The 12,567-nt window shown below is 40.2% G+C and overlaps 1 protein-coding gene across 1 annotated transcript in view; it reads left to right on the top strand.

Annotated features, from left to right (window-relative positions):
- The window catches only part of KCNB2 (potassium voltage-gated channel subfamily B member 2), a 410,457-nt gene extending 402,638 nt beyond the window's left edge, over positions 1 to 7,819 (top strand). The window contains exon 3 of the mRNA XM_050802327.1: positions 5,408 to 7,819. Within this exon, the coding sequence (XP_050658284.1) occupies positions 5,408 to 7,561 (2,154 nt within the window). The 3' untranslated portion in view covers positions 7,562 to 7,819. The remainder of the gene's footprint in view (positions 1 to 5,407) is intronic.
- Positions 7,820 to 12,567: the final 4,748 nt, after the last annotated feature.

The following is a 12,567-nucleotide window of genomic DNA, read 5'->3' as shown; positions in this document are numbered from 1 at the left end:
CTTAAGTTTACATTTTTTGATCTTTTATTACCTTCCTGTGGGGCTTTACTTTTGATTACATGGAACACACACACACACACACACACACACACACACAGTTTTATAAAAAACATATTTTAAGACATGAGACAGGTCAAGTTCACCTGGAGAAACCTCAGCTTAACTCTTTAATAAACACTGCAAACTAGATAGTTTAGTCCTAAGGAAAAAAAGATTCAATTGTCTAGGTTTTTCATGCAAACCATTGCTTAGGTGAATGTGTTTGAAAGTGTTAAAAATGAGCACTAAATAGTTCTGGAATTGTATTTAACTGGGAGATAAACAGTTTTTTTTTTTATTCTTTCCCAATGCTGGCTAAAGGCATTTTCCAAACATATCTCCAGCATCTCTTACACTTATCACATTCTGCACTTGGCAGGATGCTTTCATGCACATGATCCAGTTTGAGCCTTAATAACCCTCTGAGGCAACCGAGGCAAGTATGAGGCACCCCTCATTTTGCAGATGAGAGAACTGAAGCTCAGAGAGGGACCTGGCTTGTGCATGCAGCAAGCAGAGGTAGAACCATGTGTTTGAATTGCTGGTCCTGTGCTTCTTTCCACCACAAAACATCCATTATCTTCAAAGGACTAAAATCAACAAGCTGGTTCAATTGAGGCAGGTCTCCGGCTGCTTTACTTCCTCCCACAAACAGAAATCAATACAGCCAAGGGTACCTACTAATGCGAGTGCTGGGAGCCCTCTTCTGAACTCCCTGCGATCCTGCAAATGTCTGTGTCTAAGCGAAGAAATCACGTAATCATCCAAGTGATTCAAGGGGGAAAAAAAGGTTGTATCCAGAAAGAATGTCTATTCCCAGTAACTAAATGCTTAGAACATACACAGCACAATGTTTTTCAGTCTTCTCTTTTGAATGTTTTGCTCATTATGTAACAAAATTTTACTTTGGACATTCAACTAAAATGACAGCATCAGTTGTGACTTGTCCTGGGTTTGGTTGACAGACATGACTGGAATTAGTGAAATGTTTTGGTTTAGACAGAGAATCACCAAATGTTGGAGGTTAAGTGACCTTGCAGATGACCTAATCCAAATTTCCAAAGGGTTTAACCAACATCACGCAGTTAATTGTTTGGAATCTCCACTTCCCTGGCCATATGCACACATAATTCTGTTTGCTAGAGCTGAAATAGTTCACTCCTGCCAGCTCTAGAGGTCAGTTGTTGGAGGTGAAAGGGATTAAAAACCTGAGGCAGGTGGGGCATGGTGATTTATGCCTGTAATCTCACCACTTTGAGAGGCCAAGGTGGGTGGATCAACTTGAGGCGAGGCATTTGAGACCAGCCTGGCCAACATGGTGAAACCCTGTCTCTACTAAAAATACAAAAATTAGCTGGGCATGGTGGCACACACCTGTATTCCCAGCTACTTGGGAGGCTGAGGCACCAGAATCGCTTGTGCCTGGGAGGTGGAGGTGGAGGTTGCAGTGAGCCAAGATCGTGCCACTGCACTCCAGCCTGGGCAAGAGAGCCAGACACTGTCTCAAAAACAAGCAAACAAACAAACACCTGAGACAGTGAGATTCTAACTTGTGAATGGTTGTGGTAAGCGAAGCAATACCTAAGTGTTCCTGGACCAAACCAAGGGTCAGGCTGCTTATTCTCATGGCCCAATAATGAAATGCAGAGGAATTGAGAAAGGAGGGAGTTTATTTCTGTAACCAGGGAGAAGGCCTGGAAATTATCTCCAGACCAACTCAAAATTACAAAGTTTTCCAGAGCTTATATACATTCTAAGCTATATATCTACATGTAAGTGTGCATTCATCTGAAGACAAAAGTGATTGACTTCTTTTAATCTATAACAAAGGCCTGAGTCCTGAAGACCTTCCTCTGGAGCCTCAGTAACTTTACCTAATCTAAATGGGTCCAGGTGCTGGGGTGGTTACCCTTGTCTCCTGCTAAATCACAGAAGTCTGGGGACTTCCTTCAGACCCCCAAAAAACTTGTTTGTGGAGGCCTGGGGAGTTTCCTTTAGACCCCCAATAAAACTTCTTTAATCCTAGACAGGTCCTGTTAAGACTTCCTTCATTATCTTGTCATGCTTCAAGGTCCAGGAAAGGCCTGGGCAAAACTCTTGGTGGGCTTTTGTTACACTCCAGCCTTTATATAAGGGCATTGGCTCTTTCAGCTTTTAGTATGTAACTTAACCACTCAGTCAGTGCTCAAACAGTTGTTACGGAGACCTGCGTTAGTGAGACCTGGCCTGCCACATAAGTGCTACAAGAGCTTGCTATAAAGTAAATATTCATGTTTTGAAGTGCATCCTCAAGCTTAAAGCAAAATTTCACATTTATTATATTTATTGTGTTAAAAAAAAAACTCTACAATAACACAATAAACTTGCATTTGGCTCATTGCACCAACACATCACCTTGGTATTTATTGAATCATTTGTCTAAAGTGATGTCTTTCTGGGAGAGCTCCAAGCTTCACAAGATGTTTAAAATAAGTCCTTCCTCTAAATTGAGAGCAAATGGGTTTTGACAAATTGAAATTCAACATGAGACAGATAATAATGCACTTCAGTAACTATGGTTCTCTTTAACGTGAATGTGGAACGGCTAAGGGCTTGAATGATTAGTTTTTCCCTTAGTAACTATTTGTCTTCAAGAATGTGCCCTAAGTCCTGTTGCGCATATGCCAAATTTCCAAGTGTTAAAGTGGTCATATTTGTTAAGCTGTGGCCAACTAGACAATAGACTACAGCAGGACTCTACTGTGTTCCGTCATGATTTCTCAAAATTAGCTGCAGAAGTAAAGTGACCTACAGTCTAGCTCTGATTGTGGAATCAAGGACTGAAGGCACCCTCGGACCTTTCACTTTATCCTTTGCCAAAAGGTGGAAGACAATAGAATGGATTCATTTGCATTTCTACTTCTCTCCTCTCTTTGAAGTGATAAACATCAGTAAAATGCATTCAAAATTAACAAATGAACAGATTAGATATGGAAAATCTAGAGTATGGATTGTCAGTACAAGAAGAATGGCAGTAAGCCCAATACTTAAAATGCCCAAAGATATATTAGCAACAGTGTGACCTCCCAAAAAATACCTTGGTTCATTATGATAAGAGCACAGGAATGGATGGGATCTGACCACTGATTTTTCAGGAATATTTTAGTGGCAGAATATGGTACATGTTACCCTGCCATTGGCCCCTGAGGGTTGGCATTCAAGGTGAGCATTCCCAACTTGCCTTTAAAACCATCTGAATCTATTAGCCAGGGATTTATCTAAATCTTCTCAAGGGAGTTTCTAACTTTAGCCTTCACAGCCTCTTAGAGGAGTTAAAGAGGACCTTTATTTTTCTGTTGTGATTCACTGATCCATATTTTTAAAGGAAATTCTAAAGTACTCTCAAGTAGAAAGTATTTAACCTACTTCTAAGAAAAAAAAAAAGTATAAAATACTAATTAAGTTAAAGGTCCGTAAATCTTTATTTACTCTGCAACACATTCTGAAATGCATTATACTATTGTTTCACTTTATAGCAATTTAAGGAGGAAAGATGGAAGTTGGAAGAAGAGGAAGAAGAAAACAATGAAAGATGTAAAGGGGCCAGGCACAGTGGCTCTCAGCACTTTGGGAGGCTGAGGCAGGTGGATCACAAGACCAGCCCGGGCAACAGGGTGAAACCCCGTCTCTACGAAAAATACAAAAAAAAATTAGCCAAGCGTGGTGGTGCATACCTGTAGTCCCAGCTACTCAGGTGGCTGAGGTCAAGGCCAGAGGATCGCTTGAGCCTGGGAGGCAGAGGTTGCAGTGAGCCAGTGAGCCGAGACTGCACCACTGCACTCCAGCCTGGATGACACAGCAAGACCTTTCCCCCTCTCCCCCCCCCCCCCACCCCCCCAAAAAAAAAAAAAAAAAAAAAAAAAAAAACGTAAAGAGGAGAAGGGAGGAAGTGAAAGGAGAATAACCCAGAAGTGGAGAAATTTAGAGAGTAAACTAATTTTTTAACAATCTAATGTGTACTGAGCTGTGTGGCGTTAAAGTATCTAATCACTGCCCTTTGAAATGTTTACTAGATGTTCAATCTCTAAATGAAACAGTCACTGTCAGAATATGTTTCCCAGAGCTACATATGATAACTGAAACCAATGACACCTGCCAAGGTCACTGGCAAAGGTCAGATGAAACCAAGCCAGACCTAAACTAGGTAAGAGAGGTCTCCTTCTCCACCAAAAATTGAGTATGCTAAATACACAATTTAACTAAGCAAAGAAGCACTTCCTTTGCATTACCCTCAAATCTTCATCCTTCTGCTTGCCCCATACATCTAGAACACTGGGGTTTGGTGAGAAAATCCCCACTTGGGCTGTCTATGTCCTGTATGGCTTTACAGACATTCCACATACCTGTCCTTGGCCTTTGTCCTTCCAGACTGCAGTTCTGGGTTATTTCATTTATTTAGTGATGTCTGTGTGCCACGTAATTTTTATAACAGCTGCGAAGTAGCTATAATTGTTGGCTTTATTCAACAGATCTGTACTTTGAGACAGAGAGGTTAAATAACTTGCCCAAGGTCACCCAATAAGTAGTAAAGCCAGGGTCAGAGCTCAGATTGCCTGTCTCTAAAACCCAGTCACTAGTCCTCTCCTTACTTCATTCTAAGCTCTTCCTCTTTTCTTCCACGTCTGACATCATGCCACCTGGAATGTCAGCCCTGCAGTGAAATCATCAGGGATGTTCTTCAAACTCTTCTTTATGAAACCTTCCTGCGCTCTTTGAAGTTAGTGTGTATATCCTTTTCCACATGATGCTGGCCAGAAGTCCACACATCTGAGGACAAAGGCCATACTGACTTGGTTCTGATGTCAGTGCTTGCCACGTGAATAGTATCCGTTCTTAGAAGAAGCATTGTTGTACTGAGTGCCATGTTCTCTCTCCAGGTGTCGGTCTGAGTTATTTTTAATTGTAGAATGAAACTCCTAGAGATCATCAATTCTGTCTAGCTTATGTGGCATGTGAGACAATTCCCTTAACAAAGCATAAACCAGGTGGTTAAGAGAGAAAAATTACAGATAACTAAGAGAGGAAAGATAATTACTCCCCGCAAAAACTATTCCAGCCATACGTGGCCCTCATCCAAATGGTGGATGCCTACACACATGTTCCTAAGAACAATGAGCGTGGAGGGAGAATGGAATTTAAATGTACATTAGGCTTCTAAGTGAAGTATTTGTGTTAGTTAGGGAATTTTAAGTTGTAAAATTACCTTCTTATAATCTTCTTGGAAGAACTTGGAGCGTTCCATATTAGTAGAAGAATCACCGACCCATCTGTCTCCTAGCTGCCTAAGCAACTAAGAGGATTTGCTGACTTGAACTTTTCTCTTTTCCAGATCCTGGCCATCGTGTCTATCCTGTTCATCGTGCTTTCCACCATTGCTTTGTCTCTCAACACACTGCCGGAGCTGCAGGAAACGGACGAATTTGGACAACTCAATGACAACCGCCAATTAGCACATGTGGAGGCTGTGTGTATTGCGTGGTTTACCATGGAGTACCTTTTGCGATTCTTATCCTCACCAAATAAATGGAAGTTCTTCAAAGGCCCACTGAATGTCATTGATTTGCTGGCCATCTTGCCGTACTATGTCACCATTTTTCTCACGGAGTCCAACAAGAGCGTGCTACAGTTCCAAAACGTGAGGCGCGTGGTCCAGATCTTCCGAATCATGCGCATCCTCAGGATCCTGAAACTCGCCAGGCATTCGACAGGCCTACAGTCTCTGGGTTTCACTCTTAGGCGGAGTTACAATGAACTGGGCTTGTTGATACTGTTTCTGGCCATGGGGATAATGATATTTTCCAGCCTGGTATTTTTTGCTGAGAAGGATGAAGATGCTACCAAGTTCACCAGTATCCCTGCATCATTTTGGTGGGCCACCATCACCATGACCACTGTCGGCTATGGTGACATTTACCCTAAGACATTACTAGGGAAAATCGTGGGAGGCCTGTGCTGTATTGCTGGGGTTCTGGTTATTGCCCTTCCTATCCCAATTATTGTGAACAATTTTTCTGAGTTTTACAAGGAGCAGAAACGCCAAGAGAAAGCAATTAAAAGGAGGGAGGCTCTTGAGCGGGCCAAAAGAAATGGAAGCATCGTTTCTATGAACTTAAAAGATGCCTTCGCGCGAAGTATGGAACTGATAGATGTGGCTGTGGAGAAGGCCGGAGAGTCCGCCAACACGAAGGACTCCGCCGACGATAATCACCTGTCGCCAAGCAGGTGGAAGTGGGCCAGGAAGGCTCTGTCGGAAACAAGCTCCAACAGGTCTTTCGAGAATAAGTACCAGGAGGTTAGCCAAAAAGACTCCCACGAGCAGCTGAACAACACGTCTTCCTCCAGCCCACAGCATCTGAGTGCCCAGAAACTGGAGATGCTGTACAATGAAATCACCAAGACACAGCCTCATTCTCACCCAAACACAGACTGCCAAGAAAAGCCTGAGAGGCCATCTGCATATGAAGAAGAGATTGAAATGGAAGAAGTGGTGTGTCCACAGGAGCAGCTGGCCGTGGCACAGACCGAGGTCATTGTGGACATGAAGAGCACCTCCAGCATCGACAGCTTCACCAGCTGTGCCACCGACTTCACAGAGACAGAGAGATCGCCCCTGCCGCCGCCCTCCGCCTCTCACTTGCAGATGAAGTTCCCAACAGACCTCCCAGGGACAGAAGAGCACCAAAGAGCTAGGGGCCCCCCGTTTCTAACTCTATCCAGAGAGAAAGGGCCTGCCGCCAGGGATGGCATGCTGGAGTATGCCCCAGTCGATATAACTGTGAACCTCGATGCCAGTGGCTCCCAATGTGGGCTACATAGTCCTTTGCAGTCTGACAATGCCACCGACAGTCCTAAGAGCTCTCTAAAAGGCAGCAAGCCACTAAAGTCCAGATCCCTCAAAGTGAACTTTAAGGAAAATAGAGGCAGTGCACCACAGACCCCACCCAGCACAGCCAGGCCACTGCCAGTCACAGCAGCTGACTTTTCGTTCACCACCCCGCAGCACATCAGTACCATCCTCTTAGAAGAAACCCCCTCCCAGGGAGACAGACCCTTGCTGGGTGCTGAGGTTTCAGCACCTTGTCAGGGACCTTCCAAAGGGCTGTCTCCCAGGTTTCCCAAGCAGAAACTGTTCCCTTTCTCTTCAAGAGAGAGGAGGAGCTTCACTGAAATAGATACTGGTGAAGACGAAGACTTCTTAGAGCTCCCAGGGGCAAGGGAAGAGAAGCAGGGGGACTCCAGCCCAAATTGCTTTGCAGATAAGCCTAGTGATGGGAGAGACCCTTTAAGAGAAGAGGGCAGTGTGGACTCTTCCTCCCCGCAGGACACAGGTCACAACTGTAGGCAAGACATTTACCATGCTGTGAGTGAAGTCAAAAAGGACAGTCAAGAAGGGTGCAAGATGGAAAACCACTTGTTTGCCCCAGAAATTCATTCCAACCCAGGAGACACAGGTTATTGTCCCACACGTGAAACCAGCATGTGACTAGTTACAAAAGCAATAAATTTAAAAAAAAAAAAAAAAAAAAAAAAACTTGTTTCTTAAAAATGAGGTTAATAATGCCTGTGAACTAAAAAAATGGGAAGCCCTCCCCAAAAAAAGTGCATAAAATGTTATTTTTGCATGGCATGAACAGTTTAGCTTAAATACTGTTTAAATAAAGAGTCAAGACTGAATTTTGTAACAAACCAACAAAAATGACTGAAGAACAGTGAACAAATAAAAAGAGCTCTATTAGGAACCAGTATTCTGCAATGTCTGACATTTTTGATCCTTTCATTTCAAATTGTAGGCCGATTTTCAAGTCTTAACATTTATGTTACAATGAAGCTTAGAATTTTCATATGAAAGGATGAAATGTCATTGCATGCATTCGTAATTATGAGGAATAAGGTACTGTGAGCTTGCAAAATGCATAACTTTGTAAATAATGGGGCCTGGATGCAAAAGTGTCATGAACACATGGAAACAAGTTTCTGAGACACAGGTATTTCCTTCACAGCTACTGCCTGGAGGAGCTGTACAGACTTCCTGTTGCAAAATTGCAACCTCTCCTTAAACCATCTCGCATATCTTGCTTTGACTTATAAAGCTCTTATAAGTACATTTGTTTAAAGGAATACAGTATTTTTTATTTATTTGTGATATAATTCATAGGCTGCATTTTACTTTTTTGCTTCTGCTTAGTTGTGGCATTTGTGGTTCATTTATAAATCATAGACATGGGCAAGATTTAATGACCAGATATCAAAATATTTGAAATTTTGCCAATAAGTTATATATCATGCCACAGCCGATTACAGGAATGCATTTTTTAAAAACCTGAAATTATTTAAAAGGTTATATCATACAATTAAATGTTTTTAATGGCAGTCTACATTTGGAAATTAGTTCTTTTAAGAAATGCATTTTGGCCACCTAAAGATGACTGTATTTTCCACTTGTATCCAATATAACATAACCTTTTCTAACTAAAGTTCTAAAAATAGAATACAGATATGCCAAAATGGAAATTCCAAAAAGTGACCTGACAAACTAAAAGCAGAGTCATTTAAGTGAGATTGCCACCGCCACTTATAGAGTTGGCTCGGAAATTAGTTGCTACGAAAAGAACCCAGGTGTGGTAACGGGTCACCCTATATTTCTCAACATGGGATGTGAGGTGGGGGGACACTGCAATGTGTGGGAGGAAGTTGTTCCTTTTGCTGGATATGAATTACAGAACCCAGAGCACAGATGGCAGTCACACCCTCCTATAATTACAGCAACTAGAAACACCCCCTTGCATTTCCAACCTTTTCAGGGGGTGATTGGGACTCTCTTTGTTCAAAATGACTTTCAGAGATTTTTACTGGGAACGGTGAAATCCAGGGCAGTGAAGGCACTGACCAGAGATTGCCTGTTGGTGAAGTCTGTGCTAGAACCCAGCTCATCTTAATTCACGTTGCTTCACAGGAATCGAGGCTCTGGTCGAAATTTGCAACCACCAGATGTGTGATTCTAGGCAAGCCTGTACAACCGCTCTTGGTCTCAGTTTTGCCCCAGTAAAAATCAAGACAAAATTGTTTCCAAGGTCCCATAAGACTTTAATATGATTCCTTGGTCTCCCAGGAAGGTCCAGATTTTGCCTCAGCACTTTGTACCCGTCTGTGTGTGTGTGTGCGCGCGTGTGTAAAATTCAGGGAAATAGGAAGATGCTGGGCCAAATTTCAAGCACAATATATTGTTTAAAGAAAAAATTCTAATTTTTTTTTTATTTTTAGAAGGAAAAAATAGCCCAAATATTTAGACTCTTATTTAAGACTTTAAAGAAAAACATTTCTTCATTAACAGAATCTGGTCATTATATCTCAGATAAGAAAACAAGTTTTGATCTTAGTTGAAACACAAGCAGACCTACTGCTAAAAATAATTTTAAACATTTCTTTTTTCACTGTGCTTAGAATTTCTTAGTGATTTTCATCTTAGTGATTTTAGTGTATCATGTTTCAAAACATAACCTTTAAGAGTTTATGGTCATTAATTGTTGATATTTACATTACTCATGCTTATTTCAGTGTCTAAAGCTAAATATTGATCAGTTTTGTAAATAGAGTGTTTGAATTTTCTATCTATAGTTTTTCAAGGTCAAACAGGTATATCTGCTATTGGATGAATAGCAAATAATTTATGAAAATCATTTTATTTACATAGCCTCATAAAGCAATTATTTTCAAACGTCTCTTATTGATGAATCTCAACTCTTTTTATTCATCTTTCTGTATAAGTGGACTTGTCTTAATGCACTAAGAATTGACTGATGCCCACCTTTCCTATGTCTGTTAGGCCCTCTGCTGAGAACACTGCTCCAGAATATTTAATATTAGAAAGCTTGCCTAGTCAAAGAATCCTAGACATTCCTCCCTAGAAGCATCCTCCCCAAAATCTTTTTTCTCTTCATTCTAAGGTACTTTTTTAAGTTTTAGAGAATTTTCTAGTACAACCCATGGAAAGCTTATCTTTCCATTTTTCTTAGTTCCTCTGAGCCAAAAGTCTTCAGCTAGGGAAAAAAGAAAATGCTCCTCTAAAAAACATCTTTGACTTCAGTGTTTCACAAGGAGGCAGTGTGGGGACTGAAGGCTCCCAGGATGCACTTGTGTAGCACTTCCTAAGCCTTTTCCACGAACTGCACGTAACGCAGAGAATAAACATGTGTGCCTGGAATGGTCTGGGAATGTCCCAAGCACAGAGTTCTTTTGAAGTCTTATATTTTACACTAAAAATTCATGTAAATGCTGCATTTTACTTTATAATTTTATATATTCCATGTGTTTAAATATTTTTAAAATAATGTTTTATATTATTTACCAACTAGTAAAATGGATACTTGTATAACTTTAAATACGTCTTTTGTATCCCCTGGAAAAATAGATCCCCAGTTTGAGATGTACTGCATGAATGGCAGGAACAGAGACTGGTTCCCTGAGGGCCACTGGAGGTTTCTGCTGCTGAGAGCGCTCACCCCTTGTTACAAGTGAGAATTATCTGAATGACTACAAAATAACTCAGTTCCACATATGGCTAATTTGATCTAATTTGATTCTTCTGACTCTCTTAACAACCAGCACAAATTGCCACAATATTGTTTGAGGTCAAAGATTGAGTCCAATCCTACGAGGATAGAAATGGGTGCATCAATGTGTGTCCTGAGTCAGACCACACACACAAGGATGATATGCTAAGTGGGTGCCTGGAATTGACTTGATTCATCTCTAAACATTTTTACTAGAAATTTCTCTACTGTGACACAACCAGCTGCTTTGAAGCAAGCATTTGATCAAGTATTATCCTGATATAACTAGATTTGGTAACAAGGAGAATATGTGCCAAGTGTCTTCCCATTAATTTCTTCTCAAAACAGTCTCACTCTCCTATAGACACTGGCCTAGGAGAGTCAACAATTCAACTATTTTCTCTTGAAATTTGAATAGAAAAAAAAAGCCATATGTATACAGAGTACTTATAGTTTCTTATCCCACAACAGCCTTTGAATATTCAGTAAAGGACCAGCGGGGTTATACATTTTGCTCAATTTCACACCCGTCCCTGGTGAATAGAACTTGGCCTCATCCACGTCATCTGGCTTCAAGTCTGGCATTCCAATATACTACAGGAAAGTATGTTTAGTTAGGCTTGATTTTTTTTTTCTAATAATATCAAAAATATGTAAATAAAACTGGAGGTGTATTTATAGTCACACAGTTTCTTTAAAGCTACAGTAGATGATGCCAAATGGTAAAAACATGAGAGAACTGGCATTGACCATCTTTTGCATATATGTTTCCCAATTTGGAATTTTGACCGTAAGATATACATTCCTTGGTTAAATAATTCATTGTTCATGATATCAAATGACATACTCATTAAGCAGAGGGTGGCAGAATACACTTAATCTGAAACAAAAGCAAATAGAACTTTAGAAATACTTCTAAGTTCAAAAATATTGTCTAATTAAATTTGATAATCATTTCACTGTTCATTCATTCAAATACTAGTTGAGCATCCCGGTATGGTGCTAGGGTACAACCCGTGGCTTCATGGAGCTCACTGCCTGGCCCACTTAAAACCAAGCTGAGGATTTGGGTTACTGAAAAATGTCTTTTCTGAGGATGGAAAAACCATTCAATTATCAAGCCAGGGAAGCACACAACAGAAACAAATGAAATGATTTTCCAAAGAACTGTTTTCCTAAAAAGTAGATGGATGGCATAGTCTAATCTGTAATTATTTTAGAATCACAGTTTAGATTTCACACTTGAAATAACAAATTGTTCGTCTGAGTGAGGTTATGTGTTGTCTTTCCTTATTATCTGATACAATGAAAAATAAATTTTTATTAGATATATTGCTTGTCAAAATAGCTAATTATAGTCTGTAACAAATCACTAGAGCAAAATTTAATACTAGTGGAAAAGTCTGTTTAAAAGTTTATGTTTTAATAGTGTGTTTGATGGTTATATTATTAAAAGCAAAGCATTTTAATGCTTTTTCTTCCTATTAACTATCGGCAACATTTTAGGGATCTATCATTAATCATTGCTTAGTCCTCTAAATTCCTAAATGAAAGATTTTTAAAATTCAATATTTAAAAACTACTTAGTTTGACTCAAGGTATTTATTCTCTAGATCCATCTGGATTCTGCCACTGTACTGCCCTCCCCCAAAACAGAACAAAAAAGAAGAAGAAAAAAAGAGAGAAAGTAAAAGAAAGCCCATCCCTACTAAGAAAGAGGAAAGGTCCCAACTTCAAAATCTTGGTGAACACCTCATATTATTCAGTTTAGTATTTATTGTGACGTAGTAACATAAATGTTATCCTTTAGTGGTTTCAATGACCATTTCTTCTACTTGCCTTTTTAAAACAGCCTAACTTAATTGTATAAATCTTTATTTACCATAATCTCTTCCTTGTTAAGCCTAAAAGGATTTTAACCTGTAAATACACATATAAA

The sequence above is a fragment of the Macaca thibetana genome, chromosome 8, assembly GCF_024542745.1.
Source record: "Macaca thibetana thibetana isolate TM-01 chromosome 8, ASM2454274v1, whole genome shotgun sequence".
NCBI classification, from domain to species: Eukaryota; Metazoa; Chordata; class Mammalia; order Primates; family Cercopithecidae; genus Macaca; species Macaca thibetana.
This window is presented reverse-complemented; position numbering and strand designations above follow the sequence as displayed.